Source organism: Syngnathus typhle, linkage group LG22 (genome assembly GCF_033458585.1).
Source record: "Syngnathus typhle isolate RoL2023-S1 ecotype Sweden linkage group LG22, RoL_Styp_1.0, whole genome shotgun sequence".
NCBI classification, from domain to species: Eukaryota; Metazoa; Chordata; class Actinopteri; order Syngnathiformes; family Syngnathidae; genus Syngnathus; species Syngnathus typhle.
The window spans coordinates 226,842-253,204 of record NC_083759.1 but is presented as its reverse complement, the minus strand read 5'-3'; the positions used below and the strand labels follow the sequence as shown (position 1 = coordinate 253,204).

Sequence of the window (26,363 nt, the reverse complement as noted above, 5' to 3'; positions counted from 1 at the left end):
GCATTGGGTCAAGCCTGCCAACATTGGATTGGCTCAAGACTGCCATTGGAAGCATTCCAACGAGCTGCCAGGCAAAAGTGGCCTTTGGGACCCGGTGACAGAACCTTTTCCAAGGTGGCCCACGGGCGTCATCCCTTTCCAGATGGAATGATTCGGACCCCGAACCGACGCTGCCAACGTTTGGGAGTGGTGTTTGTTGTTGTCGTCGTCTCGTTCAATTGGACAAGTTGTGTTTTGGCACAATGCCGCCCGCCGCCGCCTTCATTCACTCGGTGAATGACGATTACGTGGCGGGGGCAAGAAAGTGTGCGTGCGCGCGCGCGCGCGTTTGTTGCGCCCTGCCTCCCTCCCTCCCTCCCTCCGATCACTTCCGGCTTGGCAGTGGCGGGGCGGATGGAGGTCCTCGACGGACGGCAGCGCAGCTGGCGCCCGACTTTGTGGATGGAGTTGGCGAGCTGCTCGCATGGAGCCGGACGCCTCCCGAGAGCCGGCCGCCACCTGGTAGCGCGGTAGACCAGCGCGGGCACGCCAGTGGAGGAAAAGACGCTTGTTGTTGTTGTTTGCGCGACACTTTTTCGCCTTCCGTGCGAGCGAGCGTCAACAAGTTAAGAGAGCGTCCCGTCCCGTCCCGTCCCGTCTCGTCGTCCCTTCCCCTGGCCGCCCCGCCCCCTTCCAACAGCCTCAAAGTCGCAGAGTAGCTTTTTAGTCGAATTAAGTCCGTATCGGATGAATCAGCTCGTAAGGTAAGCCATGTATCTTTTTGACGGTAATAATTTATGTGTTTTCCCTCAATTTGTGTCGGACTGGCAGCAGGAGCCGCGGCGGCAGCATCCCTCCCAGCCTCCCTTCAATGCGTTGCTCTCGCACAGATATTTCAATTCCTAGTTTTGAAACGTTGCTTCATTCTCCGTAGCACCTTGACAACACACTAAGTGACGTCATCGTGTTCATTCTAACAAAAAGTCGAGCTGTCTTCCACTTTTGCACTGTGCACAGTTTGAACATTCCTGACATTTAAAGGAGTTAGAAAAAGAAAGAGAAAACCCGAACGAAGTGTAGACAGAGGAAACGCAAACCGTTCCTAACACCTGAATGCACAACTCAACCGTACTTGGCAAAAATCTGCACCAATATGTTCCAACGGGCTGAGCTGGGCTGGGCTGGGCTGGGCTGGGCTGGGCTGGGCTGCATGTCCATCGAGAGGCTAAAAAGTTCCCAAATGTTTTAAATTGGATTTCCACTTGATGGCTATGGGCTGGCTAGCTGGAAAACCTTTCAAATGACCCGAGTGTTCACTAAAACCGAGTCATTGTAAGATCGCCTGGCCTCATTCATCTTTGATGATAGCAAGTGCAAATATAGACAGCTAATATTTGCTTCTGCTCTTCTTATTCAAACAAGTCAACGCAAAGCCTTCAAGGCAGACACCTGCCCAATGTTTATTTGGGGGAAAAGCACAAGTTGGGAAAGTTAGGAAAATGAATTGAGCTGCATCTTGGGAAGCTGACTGCCGTGCTTCCAAACAGCCTGCTCCAAATCTCCTCAAACGTTGTGGAGCCTGTTTCCTTCTCCCTCTCTGTCTCTCTCTCTCTCGATCAAGTCAGAACAATGGTATCTTTTTGTTTTCGGGCTCAGGACTCCGGGAATGGACGGAAAGTCTCGGCGGCTCTTTGTTTCCTCAGCAGGTTAATTGTCCTCTTGACTTGTCGTCAGGTGGGATTGGCCCCCGGATGGACCGGCCCGCGTTTGAAGGGGACGCGTCGTGATGTCCGGCCAGCCTTCGGGACCCTCGGCCCGGCCGTCTGCCCTAAAGCGCGACGCCCGGCAGCCATGAGCGGGTGAGCGAGCCAGCGAGACGGCGCTCGGAACGCGTCTGTGACAAAGCTCAAGAGGCGTGGCCAGCTTAAGCGCAGCATTTCACGCACGACGCTTTGAGCTGCTTTTTTTTGTATGCGTCAACAGCGGAAATCGCTTTCACGTCCAGCAAGCTTCCAGCGACGCCGGCCCACAAAAGAGCCGGAGCGGCCCAGCCATCCCCCACGGGGGCGCCTACTGCCGTGCGCTGCCTGGAATGCCCTACAGCCCAGCCAGCCCTCAGGTAGGCCGGCTCAGAAAGATCTCCCCTTGCTCCTCAAACGTCCCGTGTGTCCGTGCAGACCAGCCCTGGCCGGACGGCGCCTCAGACGTTTGTCTTCCCGCTCACGCCCGGCCCCAGCCCTGGCGCTCGCCCTCCGTCGCCGCGGTGCCGGGAGCTCCTCGGAGTGGACGTGGGCCGACGGGTCCGACGACTCAGCTCGCCCGGCACCGGCGAGGAAGAGGAGGACTTGTTGGCGGGAGGAGGAGGAGGAGGAGGAGAGAAGCAAGAGGAGCGGAGACGCCAAGCCCAGCTGCTGCAGATTAACAAAGAGCTGCAGAACGTGGAGGTAGAACAGCCGCTTACTGCTGCGAGCCAACCGGATCCGACGGCGCCGGAGGCCGGACGGTTCCATCGCGGGCCGCGGACAAACGAGCATTTGCTTTGACGTCATCGAGAGAGACGCTTTCATGCGTGCGTGCGTGCGTGCGTGTGTGACTTGCAGGTGAAAGGAAAAGTGGGCATTTTCGAGGCGCACATTTCCGGGATTCGTGCCCAGGTGCTCGCCGGCGAGCTCCAGCGCAGCCCTCGGTGTCCCAGGCGAGCGACGGGGCAAGTCCCGCCCCCTGCCGGCCGTGGCGGGGTAGCCCTGCAATGCTCAGTGACCCGGGGCCGCCAGAGTCAAGTTCCTCCCGTTCTCCAAAATGGGAGAAAAGGCCAGGGTGAAGAGAGCCAGCGGGAAGAAAGCGGCGCCGACGACAGCGCAGAGACATTGTTTGTTGACAGCGGCTCGCAACCAAAATCGGACGGAGCGCTCCTCGTCCCGGCTGCCCCGCAGACCTCGCGAGCGCCCTCGGCCCAAGATGGAGGGATAAAGGAGGTCGGCGGCGGGTCGAGGGAAAACAAACAAACGCCGGGCGGCGACGGAGGAGGTTCAAAGACGGGAGAGCTGAGCGCCAGACAGCGGTCGGGTCCCGAGGCGCCGCTACAGTCGACGTGCACGGCAACCGACATGTGGGACGCTCGGCCGCTGGAGCCCCGGGGCCCCCGCCCGGCCGTGCTTCCTTCCATCCCCGCCGTGGTCATCACCGACCACGGGCCGGAAAGCCAAGCTCCGACCCCCGCCGGGGTGGCCCTGAGGAAGCTGTCTTCCTCCTCGGCCTCCTCGGCCGGCTTCTCCTCGTCCTGGGAAGAGTCGGAAGAGGAGCTTTCCGACACGGAGAGAGGCGGGCACCTTCTCACGCCGGCGCAGCTCAGCTCTCGGCAGAAAGCGGTAAGTAGGACGCGCGCGCGTCGAGCCTTCCCAAAAGCAAATAGGAGCCGAGTGGAAAAGACCTTTTACTGTCTAAAGGTCACGCAGCAAAAAGCCTCTGGTTTGTTTTCTCTGGTGGAATTGTGAAGATGTGAGCGTTTGAGGTGCCGCCGGGGCTCGGAACAAAGCCGGCCCTGCGCCTGACCTCGACATCAACCTCGACCTCGACCTCTCCTCTCTTCTTCTAAGCGAAAAGAGCCACCGACGGACGGACGGACGGACGAAGGGCTCGTTGTTTGGGACGTTTTGTCTTGAGGTGCGGCGTCAAACAACTGCTTCCTTTCCACTCAAACAATGCGCTGGAGCAGCGTCAAGCACCAAACTCTCACGCCCTTTGCTTTGTATTTGCTCGTAGCTCATTAGCCAAAACCACGCTCAACCTGATTGTGACGCTACGTTCCACTCCGCTCCCGTAGTTGGCGCGAGTGGAATTGTGACTCTCATTTCTGGTGTCGTCTGGGTCTGGTGGAATAAATGGGGAGTCCGCCAATTGTGAACTTTGTGGAGCGGGAGCGATGGCGAGTCAACGTGAAGCAAAGCAAAGGAAAGCCATGTCCCTCCCTCCCTTCCGACGGGCGCAGGTGTCTTGCCTTCCGATTTGTTTATTTTGGCTGACGGATTTGAATGCAGGCTTCTCTTTGCATATTTCCGCTGCCAAGAGCAAAACAAACAAGCAGAAAACCAAAAGACGACTTGTGCCGGTTGTTCTCCTTCAAACTGGGCCTTAGCGTTCCTTCCCCCCGTCCCGTTGAGCGCCCGCCCGAACCACGTGACGCTTGCGCGAACCTGTTGCTCGTCACATTTTGCCTAATGAACAAGCAGCCAAGTATTAGGCGTGCTTGATCGCGCAAGCGCTATGCGGCCGGCGGCGGTGGCGGCGGCATGCAGGCCGGCTGACTGACTGAGAGCCCGGTGCGTGCACTTTGATTCTGCCAAATATTCCATAAGGATGCGAGTTGGAAGAGTCAAGCAAGACGCAGCAAAGACACGCTGCAGTGTGCGCGCGCCGGCTGCAGTGGAAAATGTCAGCTCCCGCAACGGCCCGTCGCTTGGCAACCGTGTGACGTCAAGGCGAGTTTCCCTCTTTCGGCTGCAAGCTCCAAATGCGAGGGGAACACCGCGTTGGCGGACGATAACGCCGACCGAGGCCTCCGCCGCTCTTGCCCCATTTCTAATTTCAAGTCACTGCCCGTGAGCCATAGCCGCCTTGTCTCCACTGGTGGCTGATATGGATTGCCGAATGATTGGGCCCTCCCTCCCTCGTCCTCTGTGATCATATGATGGCCTGCATTTTCACATGACGGAGTTTGAAGCAATGACAAATTGCAGCCGCCCCGCGCCCTGCTCCTGCCTTGGCTCGCTTCTTGTGTTGTTTTTCTTTGTACTCACTGGCGGATGTGGAAAATACTGTGGCGGAGGCCGAGCGGAGGCCAAGCGGAGGCCGAGCGCCCCGCCCCCCACCCCCCCTTCGCTTCCTGCCTGCCTGCCTGCCTGCTTGCAAGAAGTTCCCTCCGCTTACCATTTCCTCTCTCTTTTTTTCTCTCTCTGCGCAAGTTTCGGCGTCTTTGTCACGCCGTCGCTCCAGTGATGTCGAGAGGAGCGAGCAAAGGCCTTTTCTTCTTTTTTCCCAGTATCAACAATTTGTTGGACAAGACCCGGTCCGTCCTCAGTCATCATCATGTGAAGTGCTCAAAGTGAAGTGCAGCGAGGAAGCCGTCATGTGACTCCCCATGCGCGTGCGTGTGAATGCGGCCCATAGATAGTCACGTTTCGTCCAAGACATTTTTACGTGGGCCGACGTCATGCGGCTTCCTTCTTTGGACCTCTGTCTGTCCATGGCTAAAAAAAGGGATGACCCCGCATAAATGGCTTTGTGGACGGGGAGAGCCTGGACGTCACCAGTGCTTTTGCTGGTTGCCAAGGGAACCCTCAAAGTGTTCTGGAAAGACAAAAAGTGCTGGTGTGGGAGATGGAAGAAACCCCGCCAGCCAGCCAGCCAGCCAGCCAGCCAGACAGCCATGTGTGTAGCAAGTTGTCTTTTGTCATAAAGATTCAAGTGTGTGTGTGTGTGTGTGTGTGTGTTGGACACTAAAGCCTGAGAGCTTTGTTTCCCTGGAGATCCACAAAGACCGCACTTGTTGGGGCTGGAACAACAAGCAGAGCAAGCGACACGCTTAGGGAAGTTGATGAAACGCTCACGTTCAAAGGCTTGCCGAGCCGCCGCCTGGTGGTTGCGCGGCGCACATTTGGACCCCGTGTGTGCCCGTCCAGGATATTTGTGCGGCCTTTTTTAACAAAGGCGTCTCTTTGTAGCGCAAGTCATGGAGGAAAATCAAGAACATGGTCCACTGGTCGCCGTTCGTCATGTCCTTCAAGAAGAAATATCCCTGGATACAACTGGCGGGCCACGCTGGTATGCACACACACACACACACACACACATACGGTCGGGAGACTTGCTCTCTAACATTGTCTGTCTCCCAACAGGGAGCTTCAAGGCGGGAGCCAACGGCCGCATCTTAAAGGTAAGCGCATGGTAGGGGGGGGGGGTCCGGGTCGTAGGGGTCGGGTGAACGAGCTGAGCGCCCCCCGTCTCCTTGTAGAAACACTGCGAGTGCGAGCAGCGCTGTCTGTCCCTGCTGATGCGGGACGTGCTGTGTCCGTACGTGCCCGGTTACCACGGCGACGTGGAAAAGGACGGACAGAAGTACAATCAGATGGAGGACTTGCTGGCCGACTTTGACTCCCCGTGCGTGATGGACTGCAAGATGGGGGTGAGGTGAGAGGAGCGGCCATGTTGCTTTGGGAGAGGCAAACGAGGCGACTCGATGGGCCTCCTTGCGCAAAACGTCTCCATTTCGCTTCGCTCCATTTCCATCGGTGGCCACTTTTCTTTTATCCGTCAGGACGTATCTGGAGGAGGAGCTAACCAAGGCCCGCAAGAAGCCCACGCCGCGACCGGACATGTACCAAAAGATGGTGGAGGTGGACCCTGAGGCGCCGACGGCCGAGGAGAACCTGCAGAAGGCGGTCACCAAGCCCCGCTACATGCAGTGGCGCGAAACCATCAGCTCTACCGCCACGCTGGGCTTCCGCATCGAAGGCGTCAAGGTAAGCGCTCGCAACGACCAGGATGTGGAGGGAGGGAGGGAGGGGCGGAGGGGGGGGGGGGGGGGCGTGTGCGTGCGTGCGTGCGTGCGTGCGCGTGCGTGCGTGCGTGCGTGCGTGCGTTGTCCTTCCTGTTATTCTTGCACAGTGGTCGCGTCTTTCTTTGTCGTTTGAGAGAGGTCTGTTGGTGGCAGCTTGGTCGGCGTTTAGCATCTGGCCCTGACACGCACGTGCACGCACGCACGCACGTGCACGCACGCACGCACGTGCACGCACGCACGCTTGCGGCTGGCTATATAAGGACACGAAGGGCTATCCCCAGACACAGAGGCGTGTGTGTGCGTGTACGCCGGCTTCCCAGAGCTGAAGCGTGAAGGCGGGGCAGGGGTGATGTTGTCCCTCCAAACAGGACCTGGTTGCTTAGCAGCGGCTTGCGCTAATCTGCAGCGCTTGTGCAGCTCGCCCGTCTACGTGTATGGGAGCCATGGGTGACTTTGGGCACGGATGTTCCTAAATCTGTAAAAAATGTCCAATCTTACAAATAACCTCCCCTGCACCATCTTCCTCCAGCATTGTCCGTCTGTTGCCCGGCCGCTGCTCCGTCTTCTCTCTCTCTCTCTCTCTCCCCTACCCCCTCCCTCCCTTCCGCATATCCCATCCTCTTCCTCAACCCGAGTCGGAAAATGGTGACTCCTCGTGTATGGCAAACAATGGAGGTGCTTTCATAAATGACCTCACTCCATGTACCGTGGCCCCACAGAAGGAGGACGGCATTGTCAACAGAGACTTTAAGAGGACAAAAACGCGCGAGCAAGTCATGGCGGCCTTCCACGAGTTTGTCAAAGGCAACAAGGACATTCTGGTAAGTGGGCACGGAATCCAAAAGCGGCTCGGCCCAAACCGAAGCGCCTGAACTCACGAGGGCGCCGGGTGGCTGGCTGCTTGCTGCAAATGTGCGTTTGAAGCAGCTCCTGCGCAAGTGGCTATGTGCTCAAAGCTTCCATTCATCGCTGGCTGGCTGGCGTGGTTGCGTGTGTGTGTGTGCGTGTGTGTGTGCGCGCAGAACGGCTACCTGGCCAGGCTGAAGGAAATCAGAAGCACCCTGGAGATGTCGCCCTTTTTCAAAAGTCACGAGGTAAGCAGCGCTCCCTCCCTCCCTCGACAAGCAGGAGCAATATTCTTCTTCTCGGCTCTGGCGTTGTCGCGCAGGTGATCGGCAGCTCCCTGCTCTTCGTCCACGACACCAGAGGCGGGGCCAAAGTGTGGATGATCGACTTTGGCAAAACCACGCCGCTCCCCGAGGGCGAGCGGCTCGACCACCGAGCGTCCTGGCAGGAAGGCAACCGGGAGGACGGCTACCTTTGCGGACTGGACTCTCTGGTGGACATCATTTGTGCCCTTTTGGACTCTGAAACATGAGCGCTTTTATCCATATTGTAGTTATTATTTCATCCCATCTAAAACAAGTCCCCCTTTCATGTGCAGCTTGCTTCAAATTGCTGCGGTCGAACGAATTCGGTCGCAGGAGCAGTCAGGGACACACTGAAAAGAAAACGATTACAATTCGTCCTTTCGAAAGAAGCGTCATAGTCGTCATGTTTTCTTTGTATTGTTTTTCTTCTTTAGTGTGTTCCTGATTATCTCCCAATTTCTTAAGTCACCCCTGTTCACGTAGTTCACAACTTTGGCGCCCTCCAGTGGAAGGACTAGGAAGAAGAATGCAAATGGTGCCTTCAAAACACAAAACGAAGGCTCAAAACGTCTTTGGATTTCCCGTTCGAGTTTTTGCTATTATAGTGTCAACAATATTCTAGTGCCACCCCATTTGGGAAATGCTTTGCTATTTTGGGAGAGTTCGATAAGTGTGTTTGGTTTGGCTTGGATCCTACGTCTAAGGTTTGGGAGTTAAATGAGCATTCTTGCGAAAGGCCGTGCATCCCTGTCCTGTTCACCACGGTAGGCCGTGGCTGCCGAACACTCCTACTGAGCAACCTTATTTCCACGGCGGTGCCTTGACTCTCCTCCCCATCTCACTTCACCACACACTTCTTATTTCTCTCTGCAGTCTTAAAGAAGTGCATGTTAACTTCTTAACCTTGTTCGTCTCTATTTATAATACAGTCTATTTTGTTCTAGCGTCTAGTTTGTCTCTTGGATGCATTTATTGATTTTTTTTTTTCTCACCCTGTCATTTGAACCTGAGCTTCAATGTTGCGGCATGTGCTCGACAAAAAAAAGACATTGTCATGACAAAAGCGTTTAGGTGACCTTTAGGTGACCTTTGGGAGGCCTTAAAAACAACAAAATAACATGAGAAACCACAACAGAGGCTTATTTATAAACAAAGAAAAGAAATGATTTCTTGTATTGATCTTATCTGAAATAGACACCATTATGCAATCATTTTGATAATTAGGTCATACAAGCGTAAACAAAGCACTTCCGCGTTTATCTTCTTGGCGCACCAATGAGAAAGCTCGCTCGGCCTTCAACACCCAATGGGAAAAGGGCGTGGGCGGGGCGACAGTGGCAAGTGCGAGAAACGAAAAACGAGTTGAGCCGCGCGCGTGCGCAGGCTGCGCTGCGTCCACCGGGGGCCCAGTGGGGGGCGCGCGACGCGCATGCCTTCCTCCAACTTTGCTTGGCGTACGCTGCGTGGCTGCCTGCCTGCCTGCCTGCCTGCGCAGAGTTTAGTAAATCGGGACTTTTGACCTCATGGCCTAACTGGATCCGAACGACAACCCACCCGCGCATCCCGCACACGCTCGCAAATGTGAACCTTATTCTCTATATTCATAATAGAAGCTTTAGTCGTCGTTGGGAGTCGCGTTTGACCTCGTGGGAGTCGGAAACCAACCACGTCTGTTGGTGAGTGAGCGAGCGAGCGAGCGAGCGCGCGCACGCAGATTATCGCGCATTATCGGACGTGTTTAATCTCAGGGCTGCAAATCTTCTATGCATTTGCACCTATGTTTCCAAATGTTTTGCTCCACCGATCGTTGCTAGCTAGCTCACTTCAACAACAACAACGTGGCGCAGCTTGTTTACAGCGAGCGAAAGCGACCCCGTTGCAGTGGCCTAATTGTCGACTATTTCAAAATAAGATCAACATTTTGTAGTACCAATGAAAGTGACGTCATGTTTGTTCACTCGTCTTGTTTATGAATTTGCGGTCTATAAAGTTGCAAGGTTGTGTTGTTATTGTTGGTTTAATGGCAACACATTGAATAGAACCCGTTAACTCTTCTTACGTTGTCGCAATAGGTCCATAAATGTGATTTAAATGCACGTCAAGTGCCACAATGTTAGTTTGAAAGGGCAATTTGGTGGCTTTTGTCTGGTCAATAAAGTTGTAGGGTTATTTCGTTTCATGTCATTTAACACTTTGGTCATAAATTCCTACATTTGATTGATATGCATTTAAAGTGATGTTTGTTTAAAAGGCCCACTCTCCGATAAGGCCGTTGTTGTTAAGCACAATAAAAATGTGCAACGTAATGAAGACTGTTGTTTGACCTCTACGTTTTGTTGATGACCTTTTAAGCGATAAGGCCGTCCGTCCACCAATCAGCTTCGCTCTAATGGTCGCCTTATCTCATCGTTTATTGTCGTTTGAACAGGGACGTCATCTGCATCCTGCGTCAACAACATACTACGTAACTCAAATCACGCCACGGTAACTAACCCTCGAGCATTTTAGCTGATTTGAATAAAGAGTTATTCTTTCACGTTTTTAGTTCAATTGAACTCATAGTTTATATATACACGTATATCGTCGGAATGTTTTGTTGGTTTTTGTCACTTTGGATAGATATTATGATGAACAGAGCGTTCAACTTTACGGTGGCGTTGCCCTATTATGATTCAAACAACAATTGAAAAATGGAAAGTACATTTGCTCATTGTTTATGCTTCTCTCTGCCCTTTATTGAAACGCTTTCCGTGCAATATGTTAACGCGTGTAGACTCTGCTCTATTTTTATTTCTCTGACCGAACTGTGCATGTGTGTGTGTGTGTGTTGCACGTGTATGCTTGTGTCAGTGCGAAGGGCCTGCAGTGCAACAAACAACAGCTGAGGATTACTTGTGTCTTTTTGTTTGACGCGCGCGCGCGCGCACGGGAGTACAATAAATGAATCAACAAATTCCGTCAGTGCTTGTCTTAGGTCCTCGTTTGTCTGTCTCTCCAACGATCGTTCTCTATTGTTGTTTCATGCTAGAAGTGGCACATGGGAAGTTGAGTCATATTTTTGCAACAGTAGTTCCTCATTGCCGGTGGTGTTTTTGCGTTCGTTCTTTTTTTTTTTTTTTTTGGACGAGGGAGTGAGCGAGCGAGCGAGCGAAATGGTTTTTCCGCCACCCTTGGTCAATTTTGGCAATGTGAATTACATTAGCCGTATGTCGGCAGAGCTGGAAGCATGAAAGTAAACCAAAGAAAACCCACTGCTCTTTCTTACAGTGACTTGGAGGTATTTATTTTTACACAAGTGTTTTACTTTCAGCCAGAATTTGAGTCCAAATGCAAAGAAAACAATTGCTCTCTCCAAGACTTCCTGGTAAGCCTTCTTGACGGACCAATGAGAAGCCACTTTTCTCGCGCTCCCCCTCACAACTGCCAATGGGAGATGAGGGAGGCCGGTCTTCTTGTGCCTTGATCCAAAAGTCCACGTTGCAGAGCATCGAGCTTCTCCACGATTGTTGTGGTGATGAGGTGCCAGTGCCTGGCTACACTTGACGCACTTGCCCTCTTCACGTTTGACATGATTATTCTTTCGTATGTCGCTCAGAATTAGGCCGGCAGGTCAACCAACGCAAGGGCGCAGCAACGTATTTTTCCTTGTGGCTTTAGCAATTGTTTGCTTTTGCCGTTGGAGCTTTGCGCCATTTCGCAATCATCTTTTGCTCTTGCACAATAACAAGTTGCTACAGAGCCATTCAGTCACTGCGTGCGCGTGCGCGTGTGGCCGATTCCCAATCCCCACCGAGTTGGCCCAAGTTTCAGCCTGTTGTCTGTCATACCTGAACAGCACTTCAAGACAAGCAAGGAATGTAGGTAGGCGTTGGCAGGCGTTTCCATGACGGCCCAAAACCGTCTGGCAAATATTTCCTTCCGGAGGAATAAAAAGCGCCACTCCAAAGAAGGCCCAGTGGCATCTCTAGCAAAAGTTGGTGCGGGCCGGCGCCAACGGTGCTTTGCAGGCCCTGAGCGAGCGAGCGAGCGCTAAGCGCTAAGCGCAGCCAGCTATTTTGAGGGGGGCTATGTTTAGCGGTCAAGGCCGGAGGGAGGGGGAAAACAATGCCACCCTCCGACTTTCATCAGCATTCCTTCCGCCTCTTGTCAAATGGGTGGCTGAGGTGACACTGCCGACTATTTGAAGCAGTCAGTCAGTCAAGTGAGCACAAGCCAGGGTGCTTTCCTCGTGCTCCCCACGTCTCTTTTCAACACGCACGCCGTTGTTTTGCAGCCGCTCCGTCATGGCGGGCGACATGATGCCGCTGATGCGAGGCCTGGCTAAGCTGAGTCGCGCCGTGGTGGAGACGCAGGGCGCCGCTCTGCGCCCGGGGACGGGTGAGTGGACGCACGCACGCCGCTGCCGGCAGCCTCGATCTAACCTTGCTTACGGCACCTCCAATTCTGCCACCTCAAAGGCGCTCCTCCGTTCAACACTGAATACCAACCTTGGTGTTCAACAGGAGGCCAAAAGTTGCGATGCGTGGCCGCGGCGCAGGTACCTACCTACCGCTTTGCGCTCAACTCTCCAACAGGGAGGGAGTCTCGCCCAACGTGGTTCCCGACGTGTCCAAATGTTTCCCCATCAGGAGCCGAGTCAGCGGCAAGACACGTCGCCATCCCAGTTCCCTCGGGAAGAGCGCGAGGATTTGGCGGCGGGCGCCGCCGGCGGCGGGACCGGGAGCTCGCCGTTCGCCGGCTACAAAGATCCTTGGCCGGAGTTCAGCAAGAGGCGCTATTGCACCGTGCTCGGCCCCGGGCGCCCGCTGACGACGGGCGCGTGGCTCCGGGCCCGCGGGCGGCGGGCCTACCACCAGGAGCCCTCGTCCTCGGTGAGCGGGCTGACGGCCCGAGACCTGGAGAAGAGCGAGCGCTCCGACGTCAAGCCGCACAAGCAGACGGTGGGACTCGGGGTTTTGCTCGCCTCCTTTTGCCGTGATTGCGACTTCTCACTTTGTTCTTCCTTTTAGTTGAGCGAGAGAGCCCGGGAGAGGAAGGTGCCGGTGAGCCGCCTGAGCAGACTGGTCAACTTTGGAGGTGACGCTCGCCGCATTTTAATGCCCGCCCCCAAAGTGACACACGGGGAAGCACTTCCAAACGGCTTTTCTGCCTGCCAGAACAGCAAACGCTAGCCTAGCTTGAGCCGGTAGCTAGCCCGACGGCTAGCCAGCCACATTTGCCACGTTCGCGTCCTGCTCGGATCGAAACGACCTGAGCTAAAAAGGTGAAATGCGTGGCTTGTGCTTTGCGGCGGCGGCCTCGCGGCTTTTCTTCTTCTTCCCGCTCTTTCTTCTTCCTCGTCGTGCCGTTTGTTACCGGCGTGATGACGTAGCCGCGCCGTTATGCAGCCTCGGATGAGTCGTACGGCCCCCCCCGGCTTATTCTCGCCGCGGCAGAAGAAAAAACTCCGGCAGCGGGATGTCATTGATTGAAGCCGGCGTGCCTGCCGACGCGTGCGGCGTACTCCTAACTGGCCCGCCGCCAATGTGCGCAGGTCTGGCCGTGGGTCTCGGTATCGGCGCCTTGGCGGAGGTGGCCAAGAAGTCCATGCGTCATAACCACGCGGCAGGTGAGGCTTTCGGACGGACGGACGGACGGACGGACGGCTGGCACGCTCAAGTTGATTGACGGCCTGGCTTTGACTTTGTGTTCGCAGGAGAGAATGAAAAGGCGGTGCTGGCTTCCAGTCCCTTCTTGTCCGAGGCCAACGCCGAGCGCATCGTCAGGACGCTGTGCAAAGTGCGAGGCGCCGCGCTCAAGCTGGGCCAGATGCTCAGTATTCAAGGTCTGTGGGCGATTGGGCCGGCCGTTTGGAAATTGATGGCAATTGTCACGCCATCATCTTTTTCATGGGCGCTGTGTGAAATGGGCCCAAAAGCGAGCTGCCGCCGCCGCCGCCGCTGATTCTGCTTCATTGGCAGCCAAGTGGGCACGTTGCGTGTTAGGGCAAGGAATCACCGGCATGCGGCGTCTCGGGTTACGCGACAGGTGGAGGTAGGACACGCGGGGCGTAAACAAGCCGCCGGCGCGATCCGGTTGCACTTCTTGGGCCCCCTCCAGAGCTCTCTTTATTTATGTTGCTCACAGAGCGAGCTTTCTGTCTTCCTGGCAAAGGTGGTAAAAGTCCATTGGCCCAGAGGGAGGCGGCGGCGGCGGCCCAGCCGACGTTTGCGGTCCCGTCGCAACGTCAGTCACTTGAATGCGGCGCGGCAAAAAGCGCAACGGGCGCAAATCTATTTTCAAAGTGTCAAAATGCGCCGCGCTACTTTTAGGCGCTGTGCATGTTGCCTCTTCAAGGCCACACACACACCTGCCGTTTTCTCCTTGATGAGGTCATCTCGGCATCCTTCGTATTTCTGCTGACTTTGCCTGCTTTCAGACGACGCCTTCATCAACCCGCAGCTGGCCAAGGTATTCGAGCGCGTGCGGCAGAGCGCCGACTTCATGCCCATCAAGCAGATGACGGTAAGGTGCTGGCTGGCTGGCTGGCTGGCTGGCTGGCTGGCGGGCTGGCGGGCTGGCTGGCGCGCTGGCTGGCGCGCTGGCTGGCGGGCTGGCGCGCTGGCTGGCGCGCTGGCTGGCTGGCTGGGCGCATCGCGCTGAACCTCTTTGCCTCTGCTCGTGGCCAGAAAGCGCTCAACAGCGACCTGGGCCCCAACTGGAGAGACAAGCTGGAGTCGTTCGAGGAGCGTCCCTTTGCCGCCGCCTCCATCGGCCAAGTCCACCTGGCCAGACTCAAGGACGGCAGGGAGGTGGCCATGAAAATCCAGGTGCCCGTCCAGCGCGTCGCCCTTTCCTTGGATGCTGGTGTCTGCTCCTTTGCCACAAAGAAATGCCAAATCCTTTTTGCTTGCTGTCCTGCGCAGTATCCCGGCGTGGCCCAAAGTATCAACAGCGACGTCAACAATCTGATGACCGTGCTGAGTATGAGCAACGCGCTGCCCGATGGTACGCACGCACGCACGCAGGCACGCACGCAGAGCCACATCCAAAGCGGCTGTCAGCAAACATCTGACTGACGTCTGCGCTTTGTTGCAGGTCTGTTTCCGGAGCACATGATAGACGTGATGAGGAGAGAGTTGGCGCTGGAGTGCGACTACCTGCGCGAGGCTCGCTGTGCCAAGAAGTTTAGGTCAGGCTTTTTGCTTTGGTTCGACAAAGGAAACTTGCTGGGCGCAACACTGAAAATGGGAACTTGCTTGCTGAAGCTTGATTTGTTGTCTGCACGAGAAAGGGAGCTGCTGAAGGGCCACCCGTTCTTCTACGTCCCGGAGGTGATCGAGGAGCTCAGCAGCAGCCACGTGCTCACCACCGAGCTGGTGGCTGGCTTCCCGCTGGAGCAGGCCGAGGGCCTCCCGCAGGAGCTCAAGAACACGGTAGGGAGCCGGGAGAGGAGGCCCTCTGGTGGAGAGGCCAGGAACCGCGCCAACTCCCTCCCTCTCTCCTCCCTCTCTCCTCCCTGGCTCACCCGCCACGTATTCTTGCTGCGTTCAGATCTGCGAGAACATCCTGAAGCTGTGCCTCAGAGAGTTGTTTGAGTTCCGCTTCATGCAGACCGATCCCAACTGGTCCAACTTCCTGTACGATCCGCAGACGCACAAGGTGAGTCCGTCTCCAAAGAGAAAAAGGAGCGTTGCTGACTGCCGTGCCCACAGGTGGCCCTGCTGGACTTTGGCGCCACCAGAGGCTTCGATCAACATTTCACCGACGTCTATATCGAAGTAAGTCTCCTCGAGTCGCGAGCGCATTTCAAAGGCGGCGGCGGCGCTGACCAGGTCATTGTCAGGTGATCCGCTCGGCCGCCGAGGGCGACCGCCAAGGCGTTCTGAAGAAGTCCATTGAGATGAAATTCCTCACCGGTTACGAGTCAAAGGTCAGTGCATGGGCTAGGCGCTCGCGCGTACGCAGGCCATGCGCTGAGCCGCTTGATCCGTGCGCGCAGGCCATGGAGAACGCCCACGTGGACGCGGTGATGATCCTGGGCGAGGCCTTTGCGTCGCCGGACACGTTTGACTTTGGCGCGCAGTCCACCACGGAGCGCATCCACAACCTGATCCCGGTCATGCTGCGCCACCGCCTGACGCCGCCGCCCGAGGAGACGTACTCGCTGCACCGCAAGATGGGCGGCTCCTTCCTCATCTGCTCGCGGCTCAACGCCAAGCTACGATGCAAGGATCTGTTCCAGGAGACCTACCGGCGCTACTGGGAGGGCCGCAGGCCGCCACCGCCTTGACGCCCGGGTCCAGGCTGTGAGATTTGAGCACGCGTCCGGTCCGAGGCTCAAGTGCGGACAAAAAAAGCGCCAAAAGTGAATGTAACACACTTGGCGTTTTGAATTGTTTTCTTTTTTCGGTTTTGTTGGACTTTGACGAGATGAACAGGGTTTGGGGGGGGTCAGTCGGCCGGTGTGGACCAGGACCGGAAGTGTCGTCTTCTCGGCCCTCAGTGTTTCCGCTTCAGATTGAGACCAGCTTGCAACCCCAGACAGAGGCTTGCTTTCAAGCGATTGAATACTGGAATCATTTACATTCACCTGGCTTATGTCCTTGCTGCTGCTGCTGCTGCTGCTGCTGCTGCTGCTGCTGCTGCTGTTGATGGCATTTTAGGGAGGTCGCTTTTTAAGAAGCTCAGGATGATCTTTTAGCACGTCACAGCAAATCTACAAAAATGTCCTTTTTGTGTCCTGCTTGATTTGCGCCCATGTACTATGTGGATTCCAATGGATTAAAATGGAAACGTGTGTGCCGTGAGGCTTTTTGTTTCTTGTGCCTTTCGAAAAAGGGCCACGGCGGCTTGTGAGGTGCTGGTGTCCGTCTATTTGTGAGCTTCCCTCTTTTTTCCCAAGGAGATCAAGATGGTGGGAAAGCATTTGGAGTCGTGGCAAATGTTTTGACAGCATTCTCATGGCTCGCTCGCTCGGCTCTCCTGTGTTTACTCTGGTGCTTGCAGAAGAAGCTCCTTATTTGGTCAGTCGGCGGCAACTTCCAAGGCCGGTCATGGACAGCGGGACCACCGTGTTGCTTGCTGCTCGCTCTGCGACTAAAGTGCAGTAGGACCCCTTTTCGTTTTGATTTTTCATCCTCACCGGCAGGCCCAGTTTGTGACCTGTATGTCTATTACTGGCTAAGGAGATAGAAGAGGGGAGAAAAACACATTAAGTGGACCCCCTTAAACACAGGCATCTTTATTCCATTCCGATGTCAGAGATGGCAAGTTCAGGCCCAGAAAGTGAAAGCCCTGGCTGCCGGCGTGGCTGCCTGCGTGGTGGCTGCCCGCCCGCCACACGAAGCACCGGTGCCTAAAACCAACTTGTGCTTCCTGAACCAAATCGAACAGACAAGCAATCATTCCAATCCATTGTTTTAATAGCAAGATGTTGTGTCACATAATTCAGTTACAATGCGATCATAACTTTGTTTACAGTTAAAAAAAAACTGAAGAAAATCTGCATGCAAGAACACTTGAGTACATTCATTTTCAACCAGCAAAACAACAACAACAACAACGGAGGCAATTGGAATGGACGCTTGATTCAAAGATATGCTGATTTATTTATTTTTTAGTTTTGGAAAACTTGCTCAAGCTTTGTGTCGTACTGTGCGCTACCCACACGCAACGGCTAAAAAAAAAGAAAATCAAGTTGGTGTCTCCCATCTGTCGAGTATTTTGTCGCCAATAGAACAAATTCGGAGCTTGTGTTTTGAAGGGCCTTTGGAAACGGCCCGCAAACGGCCAAACAGAAAGACTTTTTCTGTAGGCTACTTTATTCTTGAGATTAGCATTTTCTTTTCGTACTCATGACGGACATTGATAGCAAATCCTTGGATCTCCTCGCCGATTCTTTCGGTGTACACGACTTGGTCGCCCACCAGACGGCAGTAGAACACAGTCACGCGGACGGAAACCAAGAATGTTTTGTTTGACGCAACACATGCACGCACTCAATTCGACTTTTTGTTGGCTCGGTCGTGTGTCTCGCTCGGGAAGGTTGGTTGGGAAACGTTGATGTCGATTGGACGCTTTGAAAAAGAAACACTGGCGACTTATTCCCGCTCAGCCTGACGGCTAACGTGCCGTGCCGTGCCGTGCCGCTCGCTGCAAGCTTGCAAACATTTCGGCGTCCTTTCTTGACTGGCACATGCTCGTCACCAAGGTGTTTTGTCTTGTGTTTAAAGGAGAAACCGTGGACAGGTGCCGTGCCGAGCCCAGCGAGTCCTCTCAGACGTCCTGCGGAACGCCCTGATCTCGGTAGCCTGCTTGACGTGGACGGGACGGGACGGGACGGGACGTGGACGGGGGGCGGAAACAAAACAACAAGGTACGAAACAACGTTATCAGGTGGTGCCATAATCGTATGTGTGTTTTACTAATAGACACTAGTCGCAATAGATGTTGAGGGACGCGAGGATCTAATGTGGCCTGGATGGACTTGAAGCGCCCATCACCTGTTGCTTTGGCATACACGTAAGCTGCAAAGGGGTTACGTTAGCTGGGATTTATTTGGCAAGCCTCCTTTGGAAGCCAACGGACATCGAGGGAAAATGAAAAAGAACCTACCGTCAGAAACTTCAGGCAGAGGATGTGGGAAAGAAAGAAAAAAAGAAAGAAAGAAGAGACAGTTAGTGCTTCAGCATCAGCAACGCGTCATGCTGAGACAAAAAGCGGCAATGTGGGCGAGAGGGGAAAGACAAATCTAGGGGAGACAGCAGGCGACTGTGTGGGAGGATGGAACTCATTAGGCGGGCGGGCGGATGGATGCATGCATGCATGCATGGAGCAAAAGAAGAATGGATTGATCTCATGCAACGTGGGAAGTCATTAGAGAGGGAAGCAAGGAAGGAAAGAAGGAGGCCGAAAAGTGGCAATGCACAAATGTGTGCATCAGCTCACCACTTGGTAGCCATAGAACAAGCAAGACGTGTGTAACGGGGCTCTCTGCTCAAATTGAGCGCCGTCAAGAGAAGAGAAGGACGTGTTGCGTAGGCCTTCCCTGCCTTTGCAATTAGCTCAATGCTAATAAGCGATGAGGAAGCTCATTCATAGCGTGCGCGTTGGAAAAAGCCGCTTTGAATGAATCACCATGCGCCAAGAAAGCGTGCACGTCTTTGCCTTCATTCTTTTGAATTGTTGCATCCACAAAGCGCAATCTTAGACGGACGGACGGACGGGCATGTTGAAAACTCTTGTCTCGTGTGAAGCCAGTGAAGGAGTGACATGCGACTGACTTGCCAGGATGACCATGTCCATGCCCCAGAAGATGCTCATGATCCAGCCCACCATGATGACGGCCGTTGCCATCTGGAGGAGGGCCGCCGCCACGTTGAGCCAAAAGATGCAGCAGACGCCGCGCTGGGCCGTCAGCTCGCTGCGAGCGCCGCACAGCGCCGCAAAGGCCGACACCAAGGTACCTGCGGCGGGCGGCACACGCGTGGTCATAGACTCAGCCCCAATGGCGTTGTTAGGAATCGTGGCTTTTTTTTCCCCACGATGTCTTCATGACTCCATGCACACTTGATCTCTGCTAGCCATTGCGCAAACTCACAATCAATGGTTACACTTTGGTTTCAAAAGCAAAAGTGTGACAGCGACGCCGCTTTAGAGCGTCGGCGAGAACGGGAGAGCGAGCCAAGCGTCGTTTAGAACTTCGCCAATTATACAGCAAGAGAGAGAGTGAGCAATCCAAAAAAGAAAATGATCTTCACTGAGCCAGTGTGCTTGTCCAGAGATTAGCCAGACCAATGACTATCATTACACAAAGAAGTCTCAGAAGCGCTTGTGTGGGAGGTTAATGAGCGAGCGAGTGTGTGTGTGTGAAAAAGACAGCAGGAGAGGAAAGCTGGAAAAGTAGTGAGCGAGACTTTCTTCTTTCCTTCTCACAGTCGTGCAGGGACGACGGACAATAGAGTAGGACTCGAGCCTCGGGGAGGAGCGGCCAAGATGGCTGCGGCCTCCTGACCAGCAACTTGCCAGATTGAATTTGAGATAGGACGGGAGATGACGTTCGGCTCGGCTCGGCTCGCCTCGCCTCGCATCCATATGTCCTTACACGCAATCAAATCGGATGATTTGAATTGGGCCTCCGGGGCGGCTCCAACGAAAGCGCGTACGCCAGTTAATTGTGTTGGGTTTCAAACGGGGTTGTCATGGCAACTGGCGCATGAAATGTCAAGGCATTCCAGCAACCGCACAGGTGCTGGGGACAATTGAGTCAAGATGACATGTCAAGTCGACATGGCGGCCAAAAGGAGGGCAGCCATAGGGGGATGGGGAGAGAGAGAGAGAGAGAGAGAGCAAGCCATCGTCTGTTTGTGACATTTTCAAGCAGATGCTCGGGAACGCACATCGGTGACGTAGCGAAAGCCTCTCCAATTTTCAAAAGCTCATTTACTAGATTAGATGCATGGAGTCAATCAATCAACAAAGTTGCAGCCGTCGCTCTCTGGGATGACGGAGGATGTTTTTCGACAAAACCCGAAAAAGTCTTCAAATACTGGCCAATTGAGCAAAAGAGCGTTATTTACATTTTCCAACTACGTCACCAAACTTGACTAGGACATACTTGTCTTCAAATATGGATGCGCCGTGCGTGCTGTCTCTCTGAACCGACTTGAGGGTTTCGAAATGATGCGCATGTCAAGCACATCGGGTAAGCATACGGGGTAGCTCCAACTAACTCACCTAGTCCAGGTACGAAGGTGTTGAGGAAGAGGCAGATGACGGCCAGAGGGAAAGGCATTGTGGGTATGGCGGCCCTCAGGGGTCCCTTCTTCTCGCGGACCTCCACCACCACGCCGCCGCTCCCTGCCACCGCCGGCTGGGTCGGGACGGCCTTGACCCCCGGCGCGCTCCCCTCCTTCTGTGCCATCTTAACAAGTCAACAGTGCTCCTCCGGGTGGCGCATCAGTCAAACGGAGATGAATCATAGTCAGAATAGGACGGCTGGACTTTCTTTGTGACTTGTCTGCAGCCTTCACAGACTGAGAAAGCGCTCTTGGCAAATGCTCTCCTTTTTCAACTTCTGCCCGCCTCCTTCCCCCCTCCCGCCCATTTAAAGCGACAGCGCAACCCTGAAAGCTGGTTTGAGATCGCTGAGAGTCCATCATCGATCGGAGCCCTCCAATTGCATCGATTGCTAAGAGGGACGTGAGGCTGCTGCGCGAGACCAGCTCTTGCTACTGTGCCAAAAGGTGTGCTGAGACGCACGCGCCTTTGCACTGCCAAACTCCTTTTTGGGCCGCGCTGCGATCCAGTCAGCCTTCACGCTCTTGCCATTGTTGACTTGGGCTGGTGGTTTGGACACGGCTCCTAAATGGTGGCCTGGCTTCTCCCACCGCCCGCCCGCTCGCTCGCTCCCGTCCTCGTCTGGGCCTTCATCCTCTCGTCTCCTAGCAACCCCAGAAGCTGCGGCTAATGACTCGGGCCCACCCAGCTCTTTGGCTCCGTCCAATTTTAATGTCTTCTTGCGTGAAAGGATGTCAAGGTCATTTTGTCAAAGCAAAGCGGAGCGGAGGCGGGCTGCTGCCTCTTCAAGGTGCGACGTGAGCTCATGACAAGCTGCCGCCTATTGCCGTCGCCAGCCAGGGCAATGAGGCCAGCTTAAAGTTCAGGGATGACAAGCATTAGTCTAGACTACATACTTAAGGAGTCACGTGTGTGTGTGTGCGCGCGCGTGTATATGCATACGTACGCAAAAAAGTCTCGAGAACCAATGCGTAAAAAAAAAAAAGAAAGATTTTCTTTTTCTGACTTGTATGATCTCTACACTAAGAAACTGCTCGCCTAAATTCAGTCACCACATTAGCAAAGACAAAATAAATCCATAATTGTAGGAAGATACTGATGCGTTTGCTCTTTCAAAATACATCATTGTGAGGGACCGCTAGGTGGCAGCAGAGCCTCATAGCGCAAAGACTCAAGCGCAACATAATAGTGCGCAGCAATAAAAAGGGACAACCCCCCCCCCCCCCCCCCCCCCCATTCAAGCGCAAAGTAATAATAGTGTGTAGCAATAAAAAGTGAGCATAATACACCCCCGTTTGCTCCTAATAATGTTGTGGTCTCACTGCAGTATAAAAAAAGAAAATGACAAACGTTAGCTTCTTTGTGTTCTCTTCCTCTCGCTCATGCTCTTGCAAGTTTCCATAGCAGGCGCCTCCCCCTTCGTTGGTTTGTTCGTTCATCACTGACACGTTTTTTTTTGCAGTTTCTCCGTGACGTTGCGGTTAATTAACACGCCGGTGTCGCCGCTCCCTTCTGGCAATTCGCCCTCAACCTTCCCCCGCTTAAGCAATGGAATAGATCATTTTGCTTCCTGAAACAAAGCACCCTTGAAATCTTGATGACATCCAAAAAAAAAGAAGCCATGGCAAAAAACAAAAAGTTTGGCTCATGTCTATTTCAGTGACCTTTTGACCCCCTACCCAGTTGAAGCAAGCAGCGTGAGATTTGGCAGGCACGCTTCAAGCGGAGGCCATTTTGAGGCAGGCTTTCTATTCCTGCGCCACGTTAAGCGTGATGTACGGCTTCCTCCCTCGTCCACGCAAACACGCACATTTATCACGTTTGTGACACGCTGTCATTTGACGTCAGGGACAAGGGGCCAATTTGTTATTGTTCGTCCGGCGTATTTGTGTTTTTTCCCTCGCGCAACAGATAAGATACGGCCTCGTCCGACTCGGCGTCGGCTTCTCCCTTTTCTCGCGTGCCACCATGTCACGGTCAAGCTGAGACAGGAAGTGCGTGCAAGAGCCCCCCCTTCCCCTCCCCTCTAAATATCTTATCATTCCGTAAGTAGAAAGTCAAAAAAAGGCCCAACTTGATCTTTTTTGTGTTTTTAATCAAAATAAAATTAGACGGGTAACGTGTTCATTGACACGCTGGACTGTACATGAATAGGATGGTCGCTCGCACTTTTATTTCACCATGTACAACTTCCATAGCTTTTTATGAAATGAGACACGGGACAATTTCAACGATGTTTTGAATGCTAGCGGGGCGTAGCTAGCTTCGCAGCTAGCTTCGCTTCGCTTTAGCACTCTGCAATGGGTTTCCTCTTGGAAGGAGGCAGGAGATGCGCCGGCAGGTCGGCGGGCAGCTCGTGTCCCTCCAGCTTGACTTTGATGAGGTGGTTGGCCAGCGCAAACTCGTCGTCGTCCAGCATGCCGTCCTTGTCGATGTCGGCCAGCTTCCAGATCTTGCCCAGCACCGAGTTGGGCAGCTTGGACTTGAGCATCTCCCGCTTGGCGTTGGCGCCCGTCACCTTGCCGTCGACGGGCGACAGCGTGTAGAAAATCTCGTCGTAGGCCGGCTTGTCGCGCGCCACCACCCAGTCGGCCTCGTCGATGCCCTCGCCGGCGCCCTCCCCGTAGCCGTGGTTGAAGGGCCCGTGGAGGGTGCCGTCGAAGGCGCCGCCCTTGACGGCCGCCGCCGGCCGCCGCGTCTCCTCCTGGCGCACCAGCACCATCAGCCCGGCGATGTCGTGGGCCAGCATGTCGTCCGCCGCCTCCAGCAGCTTGGACTTGAGGGGCTGGAACTTGGTCAGGTCCTGACCTTGCAGCTGGTCCTGGAGGCGGGGAGGCACACGGGAAGAAGAAGACTGCACTCTCCGCAGATATCCATCCATCCATCCATCTATCTAGGACAGATGTCCAAATACCTGCATCCGCTTCAGATTTGGAAAATCTCCAGGCGATATCTGATGTTCCCGCTCGATGCGCTTGTAGATGTCGCCCAGGCTGGCGATAAGCTCCTTCTTCTTGTTCTCCCTGCCAAACACCGCCGGCATCTCCTTCTTCAGGGAGCTGATGATGTAGGCGTGAACCTGCGTCAACCCACCCCAAAAAAATGATCATTTCTTCCTAAACATAGGAACAATGCGAAAACGTTGACCTTTGCTAGCCTGGCCCGCTTGATGAGATCGTTGAGCTTCCGGAGCGCGGCGTTCCGCGGCAGCGACTGGATGTCCTTGAACAGGTCCTGCTCCTCGGCCTCAAACAGCTTCCTGTTGTCGGCTATCAGCAGCGGGTGCGACCAAAAGGAGCCGATGTACACGCGGATCACCTGCCGCAAACGAGTCCTTTGTCTCATGGCCGGCTCCCGTTGACGACCGACGGACGGACAGACGGACGGGTGGCCCTCTACCTCCGGCGTGTTGACGATTTTCCCCAGTGACCACATGAGCGCGCCGTACACTCGCATCAGCTGCTGAGTCTCGATCTGGTCGGCCTTGTTCAGCACCACCCTGGCGGGAGAAAAATGGAGCTAGCATCGGGCGGGCGCAAAGGCGCCGCCGGCTGCAAGTACCTGATCTTGTCCTCGTGGTTCTTCAGCGCCTTTATCACCTCGGAAAACTCGTCGGAAATGTCCAGTTTGTGAGCGTCGAAGAGCAGGATGATCCGGTCCACGCGCTCGGCAAACCACTCCAGGACGGCCGCAAAGTCGTAGCCTAAGAGGAAAAAGGTCCCGAGTGGAAGCCGCCGGCCGCGGCAATGTGCTTTTGCCGCAAAGCGTGCTTTTGACACACCGTGCAAAGTCCAACTCTCAAGCGAGCCAAGGACAAGCTAGCTAGCTAGTTAGCTTGAATGCTGTTAGTGTGCGGCTTCTTGCGCAAAGCCCACAACCAAACGCTCCACGGTCTTGGTGGCGGGAATGTATCTGCACATGCTTGTTTCTTTCCTCACGCTATTCTAGTCTCGCAAGCCATGTGCTCGGATTCCCAAAAACGGGAGCAAGAAGCCGGTGGTCAACGCGGACGGGCGATACCTCCGTAAGGGCATCGACGCAGGCCGCTATAGCCTGACGCCGCCTCCTCTGGACACACAAAAGACAAGGCAGGCACGAGCGACCCGTCAAGCGTGGACACAAATTGTACGGCGCCAGGCAGACAAAAAGGGCCCGTCCGGACCTCTTTTGTGCGTGTCCGCCGTTGCCGTAGCGACGGCGCCGTCCCGTGCAGGGAATGCGGCTCGGCGGTGCCGTCGCGGACTGAAAGATGCTGACTTGCTAGCTCGCTCCCTAACGTTAATGCTCAAATCAGGAAGATGCTGGCTGCATGGGCAGGCGTTCATTTGTCTTTGAAAGAAGCAAAGCGGCGTCCCGTTGACCGGCAGCGCTCGCGTCAACGTTCCACCGACCGGCAGTACCTCGACTGATTCTCTGTTTCTCCCCCGACAGGATCCCCGGCGTGTCGATCACACTGATGCTCTCCAACACCGGGTTGGTCAGCTGGGCGCACACAAACCTGATGACGGGGTATTTTGCCGCTCAGAGCGCCGGCGGCAAAGGAATGTAGCCCGGCCGTCGCGCCGCCCATTCTTTCTCACAGCCCGAGGAGCAAACCTGTTGAGGAAGGCGTTCCCAAAAGCGTTGAGCTTCCGGAAGGGTTTCTTGGGGTCCACCACCAGGGCGTTGCCAGGGATCATGCCCTCCGTGTCGCCGTGCATCACGGCGATAAAGGAATCGGTGGTGGGCTCGGGCCCGATGCGCATGCCGGGAAAATCCTGCTCCAATAGGTAGCTGCAAGACAAGTGGCAAATGTCTCCCATGGCAGATGGCCGTTTAGCTTAGCGGCCGCATCGGCTTAATCTTGCCAAAGTCCGCTCGGGCTCCTTATGGCCACGCCGAGAAAACGGAATCTTCTCTCTCGCTTGGCACCCGCGACCTGACTAACCTGTCTGCTTAATGATCCATGAGTCGGGAGCAGTCCAAAGAATTTGCTGCGTCATCCGCGCTTTGGCCTGTCAACTTTGACACCTGCGCGTCAAAATGGCCTCCAGATTGTGGAGGGTGAGCGTGAGCGAGCGAGCGAGCAGCCCCTTTTCCGAGGCAATCTCGCCCTGAGGCGGCATGTGACTTGGGGCCGCTGGAAATTTGGATTGTTTCTTTAAAGTGTTAACAGACGTCAGGACGCCCCCATCTAAGCGCACACACCTCGCTGAGGAGCGTGGGGTGCCTGGCGGTGCCGCCGCTGACAGCTCGCTTATGGAATGCAAAACACGGAACCCCCTTTGCCTTTCAGATGGTCCTAGATAAGAACGAGGCGCTAGATCTCACCACGGCTCGTCGCTCGGGATTTGTGCTCGAGCCGCACCAAAAGTGTATCCAGTCGAAAGCGGAAAAAGGTGTAGCCCAAGCCCCTTGAGACGGCAAGCGAAAAGGTGCTTGTGGATGTGGCTTCATCTAATCAACTTGAATTTGTGTGTGTGTGTATCGTCCTCACCGTATGAAGCTGGTCTTGCCCGTAGAGTACTGGCCCACCAGCAGCACCATGGGCTTGTTGTCAAAGTCTGCATCCTCCAGCGCCGGCGAGTGGAACTCGTGGAACTTGTAGCTCTCCTCCAGCGGCAGCAGCTTGGTCTTGTAGAGCTTCTTCAGGCCGTCGCTGACCGTCTGGAAGACCTCGGGCTCCTTCTTCCTGCGCTCGTCGCCTCCCAGCCAGCTGAACATGACGGCTGCTCGTCTTCTGCCGATGGATCACTCCTTGCTAGCGACCTGCTGGCGGTGAGTCCGAGAGAATGCGTTTGGCCAAAATCAAGCGAGCGTAAATGGGGCCGCTAACAAACGCACCAACAGATGACCTCAATGTGTTATGCTTTGCAAAAAAAACAACAACAACAGGAGAACAAGCACCTGAATCCAAA

The 26,363-nt window shown here is 54.8% G+C and overlaps 4 protein-coding genes across 9 annotated transcripts; 2 read left to right on the top strand and 2 right to left on the bottom strand.

Annotated features, from left to right (window-relative positions):
* Nucleotides 1-363: 363 nt before the first annotated feature.
* itpkb (inositol-trisphosphate 3-kinase B) lies at nt 364-8,636 on the top strand. 2 transcript variants are annotated; one of them, XR_009711342.1, is made up of 12 exons: nt 364-743; nt 1,714-1,838; nt 1,963-2,098; nt 2,157-2,423; nt 2,580-3,347; nt 5,700-5,799; nt 5,874-5,911; nt 5,990-6,165; nt 6,293-6,497; nt 7,255-7,356; nt 7,463-7,629; nt 7,704-7,844. XR_009711342.1 is itself a non-coding variant. In XM_061269740.1 (12 exons), exons 2-12 carry the CDS (start codon nt 1,831-1,833, stop codon nt 7,911-7,913), a joined length of 2,082 nt encoding a protein of 693 aa, XP_061125724.1. In that variant the 5' UTR covers nt 364-743; nt 1,714-1,830; the 3' UTR covers nt 7,914-8,636. The 2 variants fall into 2 exon arrangements, 1 of the variants encoding a protein (XP_061125724.1); XM_061269740.1 differs by having other exon boundaries at nt 7,558-7,629; nt 7,704-8,636.
* A 390-nt stretch (nt 8,637-9,026) lies between these two features.
* coq8aa (coenzyme Q8A, genome duplicate a) lies at nt 9,027-16,475 on the top strand. 4 transcript variants are annotated; one of them, XM_061269737.1, is made up of 16 exons: nt 9,027-9,362; nt 11,960-12,063; nt 12,189-12,223; nt 12,315-12,626; nt 12,696-12,762; nt 13,220-13,294; nt 13,382-13,510; nt 14,105-14,190; nt 14,355-14,495; nt 14,592-14,673; nt 14,764-14,857; nt 14,960-15,101; nt 15,220-15,327; nt 15,381-15,446; nt 15,512-15,598; nt 15,668-16,475. In XM_061269737.1, exons 2-16 carry the CDS (start codon nt 11,970-11,972, stop codon nt 15,956-15,958), a joined length of 1,809 nt encoding a protein of 602 aa, XP_061125721.1. In that variant the 5' UTR covers nt 9,027-9,362; nt 11,960-11,969; the 3' UTR covers nt 15,959-16,475. The 4 variants fall into 4 exon arrangements, with proteins under 4 accessions (XP_061125721.1, XP_061125720.1, XP_061125723.1 ...); XM_061269736.1 differs by having other exon boundaries at nt 12,144-12,223; XM_061269739.1 differs by lacking the exon at nt 9,027-9,362 and adding an exon at nt 11,598-11,887.
* Nucleotides 16,476-17,068: 593 nt separating this feature from the next.
* On the bottom strand, nt 17,069-21,631 carry stum (stum, mechanosensory transduction mediator homolog). Its single transcript, XM_061269764.1, has 3 exons — nt 20,404-21,631; nt 18,951-19,133; nt 17,069-17,978 (listed from the first exon to the last, which is right to left on the bottom strand). Exons 1-3 carry the CDS (start codon nt 20,588-20,590, stop codon nt 17,944-17,946), a joined length of 405 nt encoding a protein of 134 aa, XP_061125748.1. The 5' UTR covers nt 20,591-21,631; the 3' UTR covers nt 17,069-17,943.
* Nucleotides 21,632-22,540: 909 nt separating this feature from the next.
* Nucleotides 22,541-26,169, bottom strand: ehd3 (EH-domain containing 3). 2 transcript variants are annotated; one of them, XM_061269741.1, is made up of 8 exons: nt 25,943-26,169; nt 25,063-25,239; nt 24,867-24,964; nt 24,028-24,169; nt 23,866-23,965; nt 23,614-23,784; nt 23,381-23,545; nt 22,541-23,287 (listed from the first exon to the last, which is right to left on the bottom strand). In XM_061269741.1, the coding sequence occupies exons 1-8, from the start codon at nt 26,167-26,169 to the stop codon at nt 22,754-22,756; spliced, it is 1,614 nt and encodes a 537-aa protein (XP_061125725.1). In that variant the 3' UTR covers nt 22,541-22,753. The 2 variants fall into 2 exon arrangements, with proteins under 2 accessions (XP_061125725.1, XP_061125726.1); XM_061269742.1 differs by lacking the exon at nt 25,943-26,169 and adding an exon at nt 25,314-25,762.
* Between the last annotated feature and the right edge of the window lie 194 nt (nt 26,170-26,363).

Bases quoted from the DNA above. Each gene is read 5' to 3' on its own strand.
- coq8aa (XM_061269736.1), top strand. From the start codon at position 11,970: ATGGCGGGCGACATGATGCCGCTGATGCGAGGCCTGGCTAAGCTGAGT. The intron at 12,064-12,143 runs GTGAGTGGACGC...GCCACCTCAAAG, and splicing joins CGCTCTGCGCCCGGGGACGG to GCGCTCCTCCGTTCAACACT. The intron at 12,224-12,314 runs GTACCTACCTAC...TTTCCCCATCAG, and splicing joins GATGCGTGGCCGCGGCGCAG to GAGCCGAGTCAGCGGCAAGA.
- itpkb (XM_061269740.1), top strand. The intron at 5,800-5,873 runs GTATGCACACAC...GTCTCCCAACAG, and splicing joins ACAACTGGCGGGCCACGCTG to GGAGCTTCAAGGCGGGAGCC. The intron at 5,912-5,989 runs GTAAGCGCATGG...GTCTCCTTGTAG, and splicing joins CCAACGGCCGCATCTTAAAG to AAACACTGCGAGTGCGAGCA.
- ehd3 (XM_061269741.1), bottom strand. From the start codon at position 26,169: ATGTTCAGCTGGCTGGGAGGCGACGAGCGCAGGAAGAAGGAGCCCGAG. The intron at 23,785-23,865 runs GTAGAGGGCCAC...CGTTTGCGGCAG, and splicing joins AAATCGTCAACACGCCGGAG to GTGATCCGCGTGTACATCGG. The intron at 23,546-23,613 runs GTCAACGTTTTC...GGGTTGACGCAG, and splicing joins AGCGGGCCAGGCTAGCAAAG to GTTCACGCCTACATCATCAG.
- stum (XM_061269764.1), bottom strand. From the start codon at position 20,590: ATGGCACAGAAGGAGGGGAGCGCGCCGGGGGTCAAGGCCGTCCCGACC. The intron at 19,134-20,403 runs GTGAGTTAGTTG...CGCCCGCCGCAG, and splicing joins CACCTTCGTACCTGGACTAG to GTACCTTGGTGTCGGCCTTT. The intron at 17,979-18,950 runs GTCAGTCGCATG...CACGTCAAGCAG, and splicing joins GGACATGGTCATCCTGGCAA to GCTACCGAGATCAGGGCGTT.